The sequence below is a fragment of the Phyllobates terribilis genome, unplaced genomic scaffold, assembly GCF_046119375.1.
Source record: "Phyllobates terribilis strain yellow unplaced genomic scaffold, ASM4611937v1 Scaffold_12__6_contigs__length_324123572, whole genome shotgun sequence".
Classification (NCBI taxonomy): domain Eukaryota; kingdom Metazoa; phylum Chordata; class Amphibia; order Anura; family Dendrobatidae; genus Phyllobates; species Phyllobates terribilis.
In genome coordinates, this window is record NW_027362772.1 from 265,321,357 (window position 1) to 265,340,136 (window position 18,780).

General features: G+C 47.0%; 1 protein-coding gene and 1 long non-coding RNA gene across 12 annotated transcripts in view; one reads left to right on the top strand and one right to left on the bottom strand.

Moving 5' to 3' along the window:
* Positions 1–4,506, top strand: part of AGRN (agrin) — a 568,214-nt gene extending 563,708 nt beyond the window's left edge. For all 11 annotated transcript variants that reach the window (XM_073656959.1, XM_073656964.1, XM_073656966.1 and 8 more), the window contains one exon: positions 181–4,506. In XM_073656959.1, the coding sequence (XP_073513060.1) occupies positions 181–338 (158 nt within the window). In that variant the 3' untranslated portion in view covers positions 339–4,506. The remainder of the gene's footprint in view (positions 1–180) is intronic.
* The window catches only part of LOC141172587 (uncharacterized), a 119,296-nt gene that overhangs the window by 20,628 nt on the left and 79,888 nt on the right, over positions 1–18,780 (bottom strand). The window lies entirely within an intron of this gene.

Consider the following 18,780-nt stretch of genomic DNA (forward strand, 5'->3'; position numbering starts at 1 on the left):
TCATTTAGCTCCATTTGTTGTCTACGAGACTGATGGAGATAGCCGAGCACTGTACTTGGCCGTCTCGGACATTGGATGGAGCAGTGGTCCTCATGCGCTTCCGCCGTTCCATTCCAATGAGGCATTTCAGACAACCCCTTTAATATTGCCTAACTTTGTTGTATTTTTCTTTGCCTGTAGGTGGAATAGAAAAACTGAGCGTTTCATACAAATTACCCAAAGCCTACAACACTGGCTTCATAGGATGCATGAAGGATGTTCTTATTGACCAGCAAGAGCTGCACCTGGTGGAAGATGCACTGAATAATCCCCCAATACTACACTGCTCAGCCAAATAATCCAAGACCAACTTATCTTCCTCCTTTCTGGCCGGCCCTCTTTCCCTCCTCTCCCCGCCATCCACTGCTGTAATTATTTTCTATTTTTGTAAACTTATTGCTTTTTATATTTTGTGTGTGGGGGGAGGAAGGAGAAGGCAATGTCTGTAGATGTGTGGACGTGTGTGACTTCCGATGATGCAACCAGACCAAAATCCCCATGGGTGGGCACAATTTTATGTAACAGCGAGTTTGTTATTTGCAGGTAATACGCGAGGACTGTGCACCTCATAAGGGCCTTATTCAAGACAAATCAGGGATTACTGGGGGGAGACTAAGCAGAATTTTGTATTGAAGTGCTGACCCGCATTCATAAGGGGGTTGGTTGCATTTGTTTTTCCACTGACCCATCCTGACGGTTGCAGTGTTGTTGCCTTGGTGTGTATGAGTGCATGTGTTTTGACCCCTTCTTGTCATGTGTGGTGCTTGGGCCGTACACTCTCGTTGTGAGAGATACCTGTGTTATGAGTTTTCGATGGATGTCCCTGCTGCTGACTGCCTTGCATGCCCGAGACGTGATCTTACGGAAAGAAGAGGAGGTTTGAGGTCTCTGGTGTAAAAATGTGGCCTTCTTCTACATTGTTCTTCTGTTTTGCAAGGTCTGAATGATTCCTAAACCCCCTACCCATCAACTCCCCCCATATCTCATCAATATTTTTCTCCCCTCATCAATATTTTTCTCCCCCCATGGATTTCCATTATAAAACCTTTCGGTCTCACATTCCTTTATTTTTTTGGTTTTCTTTGTGGTTTTGACCGTGAGTTGTCCATGTTCTTTTTGTCACAGCAGAAGTAGAGGGGAGAAAGGTGGAGGAGAGTAATGTCATGTCCTCCAATTCAATTTGTACATTTGACCTGGAAGGTGGTTGTTGGTTTATTTGGTCCAGTGAAGTCGTTGAGTAATTTCCTTGGCTTATCCAGTATTCTAATGCTAAGGAAAGACGTAATCCCTTCTAGGACAGGGTGTTTATAAAAATGCTGGAGGAGATTTTTCTTTTTTTTTCATGACTTATTATTTTTTTAGATGAATTTTCAATGACTATTTTATTTTTCACTCTGGTAACATTTGTTTAACCCTTATTCTTAACCAATTTACATCCAGCATCCTGTAGTAATGTTCAGAAGGGTTGTACATGGGTCTTATTTAGGGCAATAAAATAACAACCAAACGTTTTGACATCCCATTTTTGATCCAGGATATAATTTGTCTTCATAAACTGCGACTGCGGACAGATTTTCCATCATTCGACTCCTCAGATATGTATTCGATATAAATTGCACATTTCACATCACTCAAGCTGAATATAAAGTAACATATCTAGATGGAGTTCCTTTATCATATATACATTATTTCAGAATGTACGGTTTTTAGGACCAGTGATTTCATTTTTACTAGCGTCGGGACAAATATACATTTCACCGGTAGAGCTTCATTGTCATCCATTTCACTATGTAGATAACTCCTTGTCTACTGGGTAACACATACAGTCCCTCTCTTCTTACTGCTGCTCTCCCTAGTGATGGGAATGACTTTGTTTCCTTCTTGAATGATAGCAATAATGATCTATGAATTAACGATTATTTTAGAGACCATGATGATGATGGCTCCTAAACCCATCTGTGATGCCATAAATGTAAAATGTGGTGTAGAAGAATGGCTTCCAAATAATGGAAGTGGCCACTAGGTTTTATATTACGTTGTTAACACTATACATCGACTAAATTACATAACCCATAAAAGAAGGGTTAAACAAATGTAAAACTTAATTTTAGCTTACAGGAGGAATATCGGTGTGATGTTCTCCTACGTAGACTATCAGGTCTGGACTGTTAGCTTACAGGAGGAACATCGGTGTGATGTTCTACTACGTAGACTATCAGGTCTGGACAGTTAGCTTACAGGAGGAACATGGGTGTGGTGTTCTCCCACATAGACTATAAGGTCTAGACAGTTACCTTATAGGAGGAACATCGGTGTGGTGTTCTACTACGTAAACTATCAGGTCAGGACACTTGGTCTACGTAGGAGAACACTACACCGATGTTCCTCCTGTAAGCTATCAGGTCAGGACAGTTACCTTACAGGAGGAACATCGGTGTGGTGTTCTACTACGTAAACTATCAGGTCAGGACACTTAGTCTACGTAGGAGAACACTACACCGATGTTCCTCCTGTAAGCTATCAGGTCAGGACAGTTACCTTACAGGAGGAACATCGGTGTGGTGTTCTACTACGTAAACTATCAGGTCAGGACACTTAGTCTACGTAGGAGAACACTACACCGATGTTCCTCCTGTAAGCTATCAGGTCAGGACACTTACCTTACAGGAGGAACATCGGTGTGGTGTTCTCCTACGTAGACTATCAGGTCAGGACAGTTATTGGTGTATACCAATGTACGAAGCCTTTTAGGTGTTGACACAGGTTCTTCCCTCTCGATGTAGACATGGATGCAGTCTCCTTCAGTCCCTACTGTCATATAGTACTTGAAATGGGAAGATGACATTGTATCCGGTAACATAGACTTCTGTAGATACAGTTTTTTTTATTTTTAACTGTGTTTTCGATGAGGGTTAGGTTGATGAGATCTTAATCTTGTGCGTGTCTGTTTTGTGCGCCTGATCCTTCTCCCTGGCTTGTCTGCAAATCTACCCTGTGTTCTAGTCTGAAATATACACCTATTAAAATACAGTAAATTCCTCTTGTATGCACAACACTTAAGCTTTCTTTTTTTTTTGAGAACAGAAGCCGGGTGCCTCTTCCTTGGCATCGATACGGTAGGCTTTTTTTGTTGATTGGATACATTTTTAGGACTGTGAAATAATACATGTAGAATATTGGAAGAGCTGTGATGTTTTTCCACAGTTTGGCATCTCAAAAGAGAAAGATTCCTAATATAGACCACAAATCCAGACTTTCTTCTAGATTGCAGCAGGTGGCCATGTCCACCAGACACAGTAGCAGAGAGACACTTTACATTTATTGCATAGAAACAAACTATGCAGAAACCTTTTTCTTTTTCATTGGTGCTATTCAAAACGAGACCAAAAGTATTTACAAACTTTTTTTTTTCCACCGGAGGTATAAAGGGCATTATAGTAAGGACCAGAAACCAACCTTTGCTGACTGCCAATGTGCATACAAGTGGAATTGACTGTGTATGGGACTTGTTTCTTGCGACCGGATAAGGACAGTTCACTTTACCTTAGGAAGAGAGGGGTGGGGTAAGCTATGTATTACCAAGGGCTTGTCGTACGCTACCCAACATGTGCCAGAGAACAAAGAACGGGGCACAGCACAATGGTGCCCCTGCTTAGAAACCACAAAATATGCCCTTTGATGATACTAGTTAGACATAGTTTTTAGTCTTTCAGATGGTCATGTGGTAGTCACTCCAGAGTTTTTGAGACTAAGTGACCATGCTTTCAGATGTTAACATATTCTACAATTCATTTTTATGCTTTAGTTTACCCGTTTTGGTTGCAGTGACCTTAGTCAATAGGTTACAGGTCATTTTTTTTAATTATTTTTTTGCACTTCATTACAATAAAGAACTATTTGTGGTTTTACAAATTCCTTTCCTCTGTCAAAATACAATGTTAAATCAAGACTGGTGAAGAAGATTGTGCAAAATGGAATTATGCCACCACCACGGATAATAAATAGACTCCATACAAGAATGGTGGCCAACTTCAAGGACAGCCAGTGGTCAAATGAGGGACATGTGACTGTAGAAGAAGAGCCACTAGCTTTACGTTGACCACTGGAGCTGTAGAAGATTATTAGACAAGCCCGTCCTGTGTTCTCTACAGCCATATATATGACCATTCACCATCTTACCAGGCATAATTGACTTTGTGTGCACTTACATTTCAGTTAGTTTTACTTTTTTTATTTTGTTTGTTTACTAGCATTTATATCCATAATGTACAAAATTGATTTATTTTTTTTTAATTTATGTCTGTCAATACATCACAATTCTAGGGTAGTGAATCCGCTGTGATCTGCTGTAGGAGTCTCGGAAGACTGTGCACAGTATACAGTACAGCATGTTATAACCATTACTAACTTTATTACTTGTCTTTTGTCCAATCACCACAAAATAAAGTCAAACTATTTAAAAAAAAATGTTTGTTTTTTTGTTTTTGATGGTGTATAATTATGTGGAAGATTAAGTGTAAATCAAAAATTTTTGTTTTTATCAGCAAATGTAACAGGTGGAGTTTATAAAAAAGGTTTTCTGTAAGCAATAGATAAAATAAATCATAGCAGCTTTTTGACTAGGACTCTATTGCCTCATGACTGTAAAATCACAGCCCTATAACCATTCAGTCCATGTTTTCAAATGGTTACTGTTGTTTCAACAAACTTTTTATAAGTCGATAATGAAAAGTAAAGTAACAATACTGTAGCAGGATTTCCTGGGTCAATTGGCTCCTTTCCTATCCCTCAAGCTTGGAGAACCCTAGGCTATCTCTACTCCCCAGATTACCCCTGATGGTGGAGATGCTGGGGTCTCGTACCTTGCTATGCTCCTATATACAGATATAATCTTTTTCCTCCCCCACCTAGGGAGGTAAGGGACAGAAATGTGTAGGATAACACAAACCTGACAGACAGAGAAAACAGGCAGGGAGAAAAAACTATAATCATACAAATACACTCATAAATCAACAGAGTGGAAATCAAGGGAACAGTAGGAGGGGCAAATCAAATGGTTAGAGTATTCGGAAAACACACAATACCAAATCCACGCAGATATCTCCTGAAACAACACCGACCGACTGCTATTAATTCAGATTACTCCTTCTACACCAAACCAGGAAGTTGTAAACTATCATCAGCAATTCCCTAATGCAAGCGGTGAGCATATATACCTGAGAGGAGTGGCCAACACAGAAAAGCTAAGACAATTCAGGATGGAGAGCTCCAGGAGATAGACAAAACCGATTAACCCTTGCAATAACAGAGCAAGGAAGACCTGCACTGTTAAAAGGAAGGTGAAGCATATTTAATACGTGCAGAGGTTTGTGTAACCAGACGCAGCAATCTTCTGGCCCCTCTCTGTTGCGGTATCACCGTGACATAAACTTTGCCATATATTTTATCAGATAATTATTCTTCTTTCTCCACTTCTTTTTCCCTCCCACTGCATCCTGAATAGAGTTGGTGCAAATCTATTTGCAGGACTCTGAGAATCATCAGTTATCTGTGGCCGCCAGATGGCAGCCTATCACACCGCCTTTTACTTGCTGGTATCCGTGGCTCTTCTTTTGATTAGCTGGTCTGCAGTGACATCACATGTGACTCACATCATGACTCATGACATTGTGTCAGTCTGGCTAATCAAAAGAGGAGCGAGGTAAGTGGCAATTTGCAGGGTTCCCATCCAGCGACGACAGATTACTTTAAGTGGTTGCTGGACCAGGTTCTGAAAATCAATTAAAACAGCACAGAAATAGCCTCCGATTAACTTGCTGGTCTGCAGCAGCCGACATTATCAAGCTGTATGAGTTGTTGTGTTTCACACAACTCCTTCAGGTGAGCAATTCCCAGCACCCTGATCCCCCCTTATATAACAGATAAGACCCTACAGGGCTAAAGTTTTTCCAGCTTTTCTTCACTCAAAGACAGGAGAGCAGAAATCCCTCATGTCTCTTTGTGTACTGTGTATAGGAGACCTCATAACAGTTCGTATCAACCCACTAGCTCAGAGACAACTGAAAATTGTTGAAAATGCAGGATACAAATCATTATAAGTTATTCCTCAAGTACACACATACAACAACTTATTCTGCAAAGTGAAATGAAACTATGGGCACACTTAAAATTTAAGGACAAAGTTTAAAAAAAAAAAAAAAAAAAATAGATACACAAACATCTAACATTGTGAAAAAAAAATTTCGTGAAGGTAAGGCAAGAAATTGAGTTTGGATTTCAGGAGGCTATATGAAAATAGAGCCTTATATTTCATGGGGTATTGCATTTTTATGAGTTATCAGTGATTGTACAGGAGGGGGAGGAGGTGAGCTGTGATAACACAGACAGAATCCACAATTCACAATAAGTGATATCTACTGTATATAGAGGTGTTATCAGTCATTGTACAGGAGGAGGAGGAGGAAGTGGTGAGCTGTGACATCACCTATTGTGCATGGTGGATCCTGTGTTATCTACTGTATATTGAGGTGTAATCAGTCATTGTACAGGAGGAGGTGAGCTGTGACATCACCAATTGTGAATGGTGGATCCATGTAAAGGAGGAGGAGGAGGAGGTGAGCTGTGATATCACCTATGGTGAATCCTGTGTTATCTGCTGTATATAGAGGTGTTATCAGTCATTGTACAGGAGGAGGAGAAGGTGAGCTGTGACATCATATATTGTGAATGGTGGATCCTGTGTTATCTACTGTATATTCCATACACTTGTGCATGCACTGGGGGGATTCATAAGTCTGCAGTCACACAGACCCGACTACCCCTTTAAGCCTAGTGACTTGTGTGCAAATAACTATATTTTGTCTATATAAATCAGGGGTCTCTTTAATTGAGCGTTCCTCCACAGACACATTCATTTGTAATGTATCGGGCTCAGAGACCGGCTCCCTGCAATGCAATACCAATAGCAGCCACCAGCCAATCAGAGGCCAGCGCTGACTGCGGCTTGCCGGTAGTTTATGACGTCACTGCCATGTGCTGTCCCAGCTGTGGAAGAAGAGGGCGGTGTTTGCTGAGGGAGCGGAGAACAGGTGAGAAGGATTGGAGGACATGGCTGCTATATGGGGACCAGGATGGAGGACATGGCTGCTATATGGGAACCAGGATGGAGGACATGGCTGCTATACAGGAACTAGGATGTGGGACATGGCTGCTATATGAGGACCAGGATGGAGGACATGGCTGCTATATAGGAACCAGGATGGAGGACATGGCTGCTACATGGGGACCAGGATGGGGGACATGGCTGCGATATGGTGACCAGGATGGGGGACATGGCTGCTACATGGGGACCAGGATGGGGGACATGGCTGCTATATGGGGACCAGGATAGAGGACATGGCTGCTATATTGGAACCTTGGATGGAGGACAAGGCTGCTATATGGGAACCAGGATGGAGGACATGGCTGCTATATGGGAACCAGGATGGAGGACATGGCTGCTATATGGGAACCAGGATGAAGGACATGGCTGCTATATAGGAACCAGGATGGAGGACATGGCTGCTATATGGAAACTAGGATGTGGGACATGGCTGCTATATGAGGACCAGGATGGAGGACATGGCTGCTATATGAGGACCAGGATGGAGGACATGGCTGCTATATGAGGACCAGGATGGAGGACATGGCTGCTATATGAGGACCAGGATGGGAGACATGGCTGCTATATAGGAACCAGGATGGAAGACATGGCTGAAATATAGGAAACAGGATGGAGGACATGGCTGCTAAATGGGGACCAGGATGGGGGACATGGCTGCTATATGGGGACCAGGATGGGGGACATGGCTGCTATATGAGGACCAGGATGGAAGACATGGCTGCTATATAAGAACCAGGATGGAGGACATGGCTGCTATATGGGGACCTGGATGAAGGACATGGCGGCTATATGGGGACCAGGATGGGGGACATGGCTGCTATATGGGGACCACGATGAAGGACATGGCTGCTATATAGGAACCAGGATGGAGGACATGGCTGCCATATGGGGACCAAGATGGGGGACATGGCTGCTATATGGGAACCAGGATGGAGGACATGGCTGCTATATGGGAACCAGGATGGGGGACATGGCTGCTATATGGGAACCAGGATGGGGGACATGGATGCTATATGGGAACAAGGGTGGAGGACATGGCTGCTATATGGGGACCAGGATGAAGGACATGGCTGCTATGTAGGAACCAGGATGGAGGACATGGCTGCTATATAGGAACCAGGATGGAGGACATGGCGGCTATATGGGGACCAGGATGAAAGACATGGCTGCTTTATGGGGACCAGGATGGAGGACATGGCTGCTATAGGGGGACCAGGATGGAGGACATGGCTGCTATATGGGAACTAGGATGTGAGACATGGCTGCTATATGAGGACCAGGATGGAGGACATGGCTGCTATATGAGGACCAGGATGAAGGACATGGCTGCTATATGAGGACCAGGATGGGGGACATGGCTGCTATATAGGAACCAGGATGGAAGACATAGCTGCTATATAGGAAACAGGATGGAGGACATGGCTGCTACATGGGGACCAGGATGGGGGACATGGCTGCTATATGGGGACCAGGATGGGGGACATGGCTGCTATATGGGAACCAGGATGGAGGACATGGCTCCTATATGGGAACCAAGATGGAGGACATGGCTGCTATATTGGGACCAGGATGGAGGACATGGTTGCTATATAGGAACCAGGATGGAGGACTTGGCTGCTATATGGGAACCAGGATGGGGGACATGGGTGCTATATAGGAACCAGGATGGAGGACATGGCTGCTATATGGGAACCAGGATGGAGGACATGGGTGCTATATGGGAACCATGATGGAGGACATGGCTGCTATATGGGAACCAGGATGGAGGACATGGCTGCTATAGGGGGACCAGGATGGAGGATATGGCTGCTATAGGGGGATCAGGATGGAGGATATGGCTGTTATAGGGGGACCAGGATGGCGGACATGGCTGCTATATGGGAAACAGGATGGGGGATGTCAGGAAAACTTGTTCAGACCTTGCAGCCCTCTGGCGCCCCCTTATCCTGCTGGTCAAACACGGTATTGACCGAGGATAAGCAACAGGGTGCAGCTGCTCTCATTTATGTTGACTATTGTGGCACGTGATGTGACAGGACGTATATATACCACCAGTTCCTTCGAGAAACGTATATATACCTCAATCCAGCCACCCTCAACCACAGTATCACAGAAATACACCGTATGCTGCCACAACCGATGTCTTAACAGGTGGATTGGGTACCCGTTAGGTAACGTGAATTAGCGGGTGAGGAATGTGTTTGCTCGACATAGGACAAGAAGAACGAAGATGGTAAATAATAATAATTTACTCCTGAAAGTTGGCAGTGTTTACAAAAGATATACAAGATAATATAAAAGAGACAATTTACATATATGCATAAAACAGTTATTAAAATAAAAGGGGTAAATAATAGCAAAACCTGCGCCACAAGGTGATGGTCTCAGATTCTGCGGGGGGGACGGCTCCCCGGAAATTAGGTGTGATTCCTCCATGCAGCGAGGAGTGCTTGCGTCTGACGTCCCTGGGTTGGAATAAGCCAATATGGACGTTCTGGTTTTTAGTAAGGAAGCAAAACACTAGGACACACCCATGTTGTTCACCTCACACGGGGGTTCTGTTTTGTGAACCCACCCTGCTGCACAAGACATAAAAATCCTTCATCTTTCATATCTTGGTATGGGGAAGGGGGCCCACATCCAAGATGGATACATCATGTTTGCCGTCACCAATATTCACGTTGATATCAAATATGATATTTCTATGACGTTCAGAAGCTCAGAACCCATTTCCTAGGTTTCTGGTGGTTTCCCAGTTACGAAAGATACACCATCATAACTGGAAAAAGGTGAGCATCCCAAAAATGTGGTCCATGTGTTTGTGACAGTCATGTGCATTATTAAACTCGACATTAAAAGTTTGTACAGTTACACAATAGGGCTTTGGAGGGGAAATCCAGTGTAGGCCAGTATGCTTGCTCTGGGCTGAGGTTTATGGCGGTTATAAAAATTCCTTGTTTGGGGGAAGCAAGAGTAGAGTTCTATGGAGGTCCCTTCCAAGTGAACAGGGGGCGGAGATTTAAGACATCTCTGGCTGTCCTTTCAACATTTTTAAAACTAGGACAAAAATACATTTTGCCTGACAATATAGGAACCAGGGTGGAGGAGGACATGGCTGCTATATGGGGACCAGGATGAAGGACATGGCTGCTATATAGGAACCAGGAAGGAGGACATGGCTACTATATAGGAACCAGGATGGAGGACTTAGCTGCTATATGGGAACCAGGATGGAGCAGATGGTTGCTATATAGGAACCAGGATGGAGGACATGGCTTCTATATAGGAACCAGGATGGAGGACTTAGCTGCTATATGGGAACCAGGATGGAGCAGATGGTTGCTATATAGGAACCAGGATGGAGGACATGGCTTCTATATAGGAACCAGGATAGAGGACATGGCTGCTTTATGGGGACCAGGATGGAGGACATGTCTGCTATATGGGGACCAGGATGGAGCACATGGCTGCTATATGGGGACCAGGATGAGGGACATGGCTGCTATATGGGGACCAGGATGGGGGACATGGCTGCTATATGGGAACCAGGATGGGGGACTTGGCTGCAATATGGTAACCAGGATGAGGGACATGGCTGCTATATGGGAACCAGGATGGAGGACATGGCTGCTATATGGGGACCAGGATGGGGGACATGGCTGCTATATAGGAACCAGGATGGGGGATGTCAGGAATATTAGAAAATATTAATATCAGGAAAATGTCCTTCCATCTGCGTGACACACATGTTCACCCCCTCCCTCACCCACTCCTTCTGCCAGCAAAAAGCCCCAATTAACGCACGACTGACAAATAGTTATTCACACACGGCCAGGGAAGAAGTGTGAAAACTTCGTTAGGAAGCAGGCCTCTTGTCCCTGAAAAACGCAGGAGGTACTTAAAATGCAGGCTTCCCTAATTTGTGTGTAACTGTGAAGGGTCTTCCCCGAGCTTCAAAGGGGAAATTGCAGACTCACTGACTCCGATATTAGTTATGAAATAATATGAGTTCCATAGGTCCGACAATAACGAGACCCAAATGGGTAGTGACCAAATCAGCCCCAGAATATGCAGGTATTTTTCCACGGCTGTAACCACAATCAGGGAGCTGCAGCGCAAAAACACCCGAATAGTAGACTGCAGCTGTAGGATGCGTGATATCAAAAGAAAGATAAAATCGTGAGGGAAAATATGACGTAGTTTGCAAGCTTCTGCGATCAACGAACGATGAGTTATCGCAGAAGCTAGCATTTTCTAATAAAAAGGTACAGGCTGGAGACCGGCCCACATGATGTCACCACAAGGGGCGTGTGGCCAGATCTCGCTTAGGCATAAAAGAGTCTATGGAGAAGACAGGGGCGCTCATTGCCAGGAGGGAATAAGAATTATAAGCAACGGGTCCTGTTCAATAACAGCAATCTGGAGAGCCCCTCCTCCACCTATATCGAATCGTCTCCGCGATCGTATAGTGTAAGTAATTTATCTTCTCTTTCCTCCTGTTTATTTTATGTAACTGTTTATGTATTTTAATGTCCCCTTTGTAACATCCTTGTATATATTTTTCCTAAACACTGCCTCCCTTTTTGGATTAAATATAAAATGTAATAGTTCTGTTTCTTTTGTTCTGTAATCGCTCTCCTCCCCGAAGCCATAAACGCTACCGGGTTGGTTCCTGACCCGATATCAGTCTTTTAACGGACTTGTATCAAACGAGAACTGGTGGCAGCATACTATCTGGGGGATTTGAGGAAGGCTGGCAGTGACGGTCGGAGGTGTGAATATATATTACTGGCGCAGCCAGGGGAATATATATATACTGCCCTCACTGCAGAGGGCCTCGAATACCCAGTGGGCTACAGGACGGTCTCTCCGGCGACCACTCACTCTAGGTGCAGTAACTTGACTGACCTGAGAGGCAAGGGGGCGCCAGAGAGCTGTGCCCGTATCGTTGCGTCACGGATTAGTGACGTGTAAGGGACAACACACACCCCACAGTGTCTTCCCCCGCTGGTGGCAGCTCCCTGGCACTACTTACTCTAGGTGCAGTACCTTGACTGACCTAAGAGGTCAGGGGGCGCCAGAGAACGGCACCCACCGGCAGGCAAGCTTTTCTTGACAAATTGGAGGCAGCGGTGGGATACTGTGTGATCCTGCCGGTGCCGTCCCTGACAAATTGGTGGCAGCGGTGGGATACTGTGTGATCCTGCCGGTGCGTTCCCTGACAGGGGACATGGCTGCTATATAGGAACCAGGATGGAGGACATGGTTGCTATATAGGAACCAGGATGGAGGACATGGCTGCTATATGGGAACCAGGATAGAGGACATGGCTGCTATATGGGGACCAGGATGGAGGATATGATTGCTATATAGGAACCAGGATGGAGGACATGGCTGCTATATGGGGACCAGGATGGAGGACATGGCTGCTATATGGGGACCAGGATGGAGAACATGGGTGCTATATGGGAACCAGGATGGAGGACATGGTTGGTATATGGGAACAAGGAGGGGACATGGCTGCTATATGGGCACCAGGATGGGAGACATGGCTGCTATATGGGGACCAGGATGGGGGACATGGCTGCTATATGGGAACTAGGATGGAGAACAAGGCTGCTATATGGGAACCAGGATGAAGAACATGGCTGCTATATGAGGACCAGGATGGGGGACATGGATGCTATATGGGGACCAGCATGGAGGACATGGCTGCTATATGGGGACCAGGTTGTAGGACATGGCTGCTATATGGGGACAAGGATGGAGGACATGGTTGCTATATGGGGACCAGGATGGAGGACATTACTGCAATATGGGGACTAGGATGGAGGACATGGCTGCAATGCTATATGGGAACTAGGATGGAGGACATGGCTGCTATATGGAGACAAGGATGGGGGACATGGCTGCTATATGGGGACCAGGATGGAGGACATGGCTGCTATATGAGGACCAGGATGGGGGACATGGCTGCTATATGGGGACCAGGATGGAGGACATGGCTGCTATATGGGGACCAGGTTGTAGGACATGGCTGCTATATGGGGACAAGGATGGAGGACATGGTTGCTATATGGGGACCAGGATGGAGGACATTACAGCAATATGGGGACCAGGATGGGGGACATGGCTGCTATATGGGAACTAGGATGGAGGACATGGCTGCTATATGGAGACAAGGATGGGGGACATGGCTGCTATATGGGGACCAGGATGGAGGACATGGCTGCTATATGGGGACCAGGTTGTAGGACATGGCTGCTATATGGGGACAAGGATGGAGGACAAGGTTGCTATATGGGGACCAGGATGGAGGACATTACAGCAATATGGGGACTAGGATGGAGGACATGGCTGCTATGCTATATGGGAACTAGGATGGAGGACATGGCTGCTATATGGAGACAAGGATGGGGGACATGGCTGCTATATGGGGACCAGGATGGAGGACATGGCTGCTATATGGGGACCAGGTTGTAGGACATGGCTGCTATATGGGGACCAGGATGGAGGACATGGCTGCTATATGGGGACCAGGATGGAGGACATGGCTGCTATATGAGGACCAGGATGGGGGACATGGCTGCTATATGGGGACCAGGATGGAGGACATGGCTGCTATATGGGGACCAGGTTGTAGGACATGGCTGCTATATGGGGACCAGGATGGAGGACATGGCTGCTATATGGGAACTAGGATGGAGGACATGGCTGCTATATGGAGACAAGGATGGGGGACATGGCTGCTATATGGGGACCAGGATGGAGGACATGGCTGCTATATGGGGACCAGGTTGTAGGACATGGCTGCTATATGGGGACCAGGATGGAGGACATGGCTACTATATGGGGACCAGGATGGAGGACATGGCTGCTATATGAGGACCAGGATGGGGGACATGGCTGCTATATGGGGACTAGGATGGAGGACATGGCTGCTATATGGGGACCAGGTTGTAGGACATGGCTGCTATACGGGGACAAGGATGGAGGACATGGTTGCTATATGGGAACCAGGATGGAGGACATTACAGCAATATGGGGACCAAGATGTGGGACATGGCTGCTATATGGGAACTAGGATGGGGGACATGGCTGCTATATGGGGACCAGGATGGGGGACATGGCTGCTATATGGGGACCAGGATGGGGGACATGGCTGCTATATGGGGCCCAAGATGGGTGACCTGGCTGCTATATGGGTACCAGGATGGGGGAATAAGCTGCTATATGGGGACCAGGATGGAGGACATGGCTGCTATATGGGGACCAGGATGGAGCACATGGCTGCTATATGGGGACCAGGATGGAGGACATGGCTGCTATATGGGAACCAGGATGAGGTACATGGCTGCTATATGGGGAACAGGATGGGAGACATGGCTGCTATATGTGGACCAGGATGGGGGACATGGCTGCTATATTGGGAACAGGATGGATGATGTCAGGCAAAATGTATTTTTGTCCTAGTTTTAAAAATGTTGAAAGGACAGCAAGAGATGTCTTAAGTCTCTGCCCCCTGTTCACTTGGAAGGTACATCCATAGAACTCCACTCTTGCTTCCCCCAAACAAGGAATTTTTATAACCGCCATAAACCTCAGCCAAGAGCAAGCATACTGGTCTACACTGGATTTCCCCTCCAAAGTCCTATTGTGTAAATGTACAAACTTTTAATGTCGAGTTATAATAATGCACATGACTGTCACAAACACATGTACCACATTTTTGGGATGCTCACCTTTTTCCAGTTATGATGGTGTATCTTTCATAACTGGGAAACCACCAGAAACCTAGGAAATGGGGTCTGAGCTTCTGAACGTCATAGAAATATCATATTTGATATTAATCATCGCGAATATTGGTGACGGCAAACATGATGTATCCATCTTGGATGTGGGGCCCCCCATACCAAGATATGAAAAATGAAATATTTTTATGTCTTGTGCAGCAGGGTGGGTTCACAAAACCGAGCCCCCATGTGAGGTAAACAACATGGGTGTGTCCTAGTGTTTTGCCTCCTTACTAAAAACCAGAACGTCCATTTTGGCTATTCCAACCCAGGGACGTCAGACGCAAGCACTCCTCGCTGCGTGGAGGAATCACACCTAATTTCCGGGGAGCCGACCCCCCCCACAGAATCTGAGACCATCACCTCGTGGCGAAGGTTTTGCTATTATTTACCCCTTTTATTTTAATAATTGTTTATGCATATATGTAACTTATCTCTTTTATGATATCTTGTATATCTTTTGTAAACACTGCCAACTTTTGGGAGTAAATTATTATTATTTACCAGCTTCGTTCTTCTTGTCCTATGTCGAGCAAACACGTTCCTCACCCGCTAATTCACGTTACCTAACGGGTACCTGATCCACCTGTTGAGAGATCGGTGGTGGCAGCATACGGTGTACTTATGTGATATTGTGGTTGAGGGTGGCTGGATTGAGTTATATATACGTTCCTGGAAGGAACTGGTGGTATATATACGTCCTGTCACCTCACGTGCCACAATAGTCAACATAAATGAGAGCAGTTGCGCCCTGTTGCTTATCCTCGGTCAATACCGTGTTTGACCAGCAGGATAAGGGGGCTGCAAGGTCTGACCAAGTTTTCCTGACAATTGGTGGCAAGCGGTGGGATCATAGGACATTAGGGATCTGGTTTGAGCAATCATTCCTCTCGCTAAAAACTTGCAGGGTACTTACCTGGACCCTGCACAAAAGTTTTGAAGATCGAACTCAGTGTTTATTAGATCTGAGACAATACTGTATGTGTAGCAGTTACCCCTACCCTTCTTCGGTTTTTCTTTTCTATTTGTATTTTGGTGATCATGGTCATTGTTGGGGAGTTCTGGTACAGCCAGCAGAAAAAGGACACTCTTATTGGAATATGTATAACCAAAGGCATTGACCCCCTCGGCAAAAACAAAGAACAAATGGCTGCTGCACTGGCGCAACTAGAGGCAGAGTAAGCCCTTCTCTATACCTCAGCAGGGCCAGGGGTCAGCCAAGATATGGACAGTACTGCTGCAGGGGTCCCACCTGAAGACGCACGCCGCGTCAGCGACCAGGGCAGCGTGGACCCCTATCTGCAGATGGCTCTACAGCAACTTCCTGCAGAGGATCATGAAGGACGGCTGAAAGTAATTCAGCAGCACCAGGAGGCTGCCGAGCGGCGAGCGGAGGCCCTAGCCGTGCGAGAGGCCGAGAGAGCCCAGCGAGAGGCCAAGAGAGCCCAGCGAGAGGCTGCCGAGCGGCGAGCAGAGGCCCAAGCTCAGAGGGCCCATGAACTGCAGATGGCCCAACTCGGGATCTCACCATCCACCTCACGGAACGGTGAGACCAACAATGCGACCCTGTTTAAACCCCATCCAGAGCATTTTCCTGTGATGGAGAAGGACGGCGACCTCGACACCTTTCTGAGGGGTTTTGAAAAGACTTGCAGACAGTACCAGCTGCCTGAGGAACAGTGGGCCCGGTACTTAACTGCAGGGCTGCGAGGCAAAGCTCTGGATGTGTTTGTGGCTCTTCCTCAGGGCCTAGATGGGAACTATTATGCCATTAAGCAGGCTCTAATCCAGAGGTTCCAAATGACGCCTGAAGTGTACCGTAAAAAGTTCTGGAACCTCCAAAGTGGACCGCACGACAGTTACAGAGATGTGGTGCATGGGCTCAGAACCAACTTTGAGCAGTGGATCCAAGGACTGTCACCAACCACCTTTGATCAGCTAAAGGACCTGGTGGTGAAAGACCAGTTCCTGCATCTGTGTTCGACTGAGGTACGGCAGTTCATGATGGATCGGGAGCCACCAGATGCCAATAAAGCAGCGCAGATCGCAGACACCTACGAGGCCAACCGGAGATCGGAGGTGCGGAAGCCAGTCGTTGCCAGCTGGAAAGGGGGTAAGCCATCAACCACCATCCCTGCCCCTGCCAGCAGACCTTCCGCAGGCCTGCTGCCCCTGCCAGCAGACCTTCCGCAGGCCTTGTCCCCGTTACCAACGCCCGGCCTGCATCTGATGCCCGCAAGTGTTATTTCTGCAACCAAACTGGTCATCTCAGTGCCACTTGCCCAGAGAAGCAGAGGAAGAACCCCCCATCCAAGGCCCCAAGGCCTAGTGCATCAGTTCTTTTGGTGGGTGGGCCGGTTGGGAGGGCCTGTGAAAACTTGCAGTCTATCACTGTGGGGAACACTGTCACTGTAGGCCTCAAGGACACTGGAGCCGAACAAACCGTCATCCGACCCGAACTGGTGTCCGCTGAAGAGCTTATTCCGGGAAAGACCCTGACTGTCACCGGGATTGGGGGCGTCCGATGCCCCTTGCCCATGGCCCGGGTTTATATTGATTGGGGTGCGGGGAGTGGGGTGAAGGAAGTGGGAGTATCTGAAAACCTACCTGCAAATGTTTTGTTGGGAACTGATTTGGGGAGGGTGTTTGCTTATTATGTCCCTGACACCCCTCCCCGATATGATACGGTTGTTAAGGTTAATGCTGATAATGTGAATGACAAAGCTTTACCTGATGATGATGTATTTGAAAGTACAGGAGAACTCAGCCATGTCACGCTGCGGGGTGATATTGCTGAGGATCCCCTAGCAGGAGCAAGTGTCAGTGCTAAGGGTAATGGGGAGAGGCACGGGGACCATGAAGCAGGTGGTGCTGTTCCAGCGACCAGTGTCACAACAGACGGTGATCTGGCTGATGGTAGCTGCCCCATAAGTAGCACTGCGCCTGAGGTAAAGGGGGAGGATGGGGAAGTAGTACTCATAGCCGCGCAGGCTGATGGGACGGTGTTATTCCCCGGGGAGACGGCCTATATAGCCGCAGTTACCCGCAGTCAGAGTGCCCAGAACGCAAGTAACGCCCTGCCTTCTGGACCCTCCTCGGACAGAGGAATAACGGAATCAGTTAGGGACCCAGAGCCGGTCCAAGAGGGTCCCAGTGAGGACATGGCCTTAACCTCACTTCTGGCTTCCTCCAGTCAGGAGTTTCAGGCAGCTCTGCACTCAGATGCTAGCCTAGAGACGTTAAGGAGCCTCGCTGAGAAACCCACCTCTGAGTCGAATAAGGAGAGCGTATTCTGGGACCAAGGGAGGTTGTAACAGGAGACAGTTCCCTGTACACCCCAACAGGAGTGGCTGAGGGAAAGACAGCTGGTGGTCCCCTACCAATTCAGGGATGAGTTGTTGCGGATCGCCCATGAGATTCCACTTGCGGGACTCTTTGGGGGTCAGCAAAACCAAGACCCGGCTGTCTCACCACTTTTATTGGCCCAAAATGGGGACGGATGTGGTGAACTACTGTCGATCCTATACCACGTGTGAAAGAGTGGGAAAGTCAGGGCCGGCTCCCAAAGCCCCCCTGATCTCTTTGCCAGTGACAGAGGAACCTTTCCAGAGGATTGCTGTGGACATTGTGGGACCACAGGCGATAACCAGCAGCTCTGGAAAACGTCTCATACTTACTGTGGTAAACTATGCTACCCGGTATCCGGAGGCAGTAGCCCTGTCCTCGATTACGGCGGATAAAGTGGCGGACGCCCTCTTGGCCATCTTTTCGCGAGTAGGCTTCCCC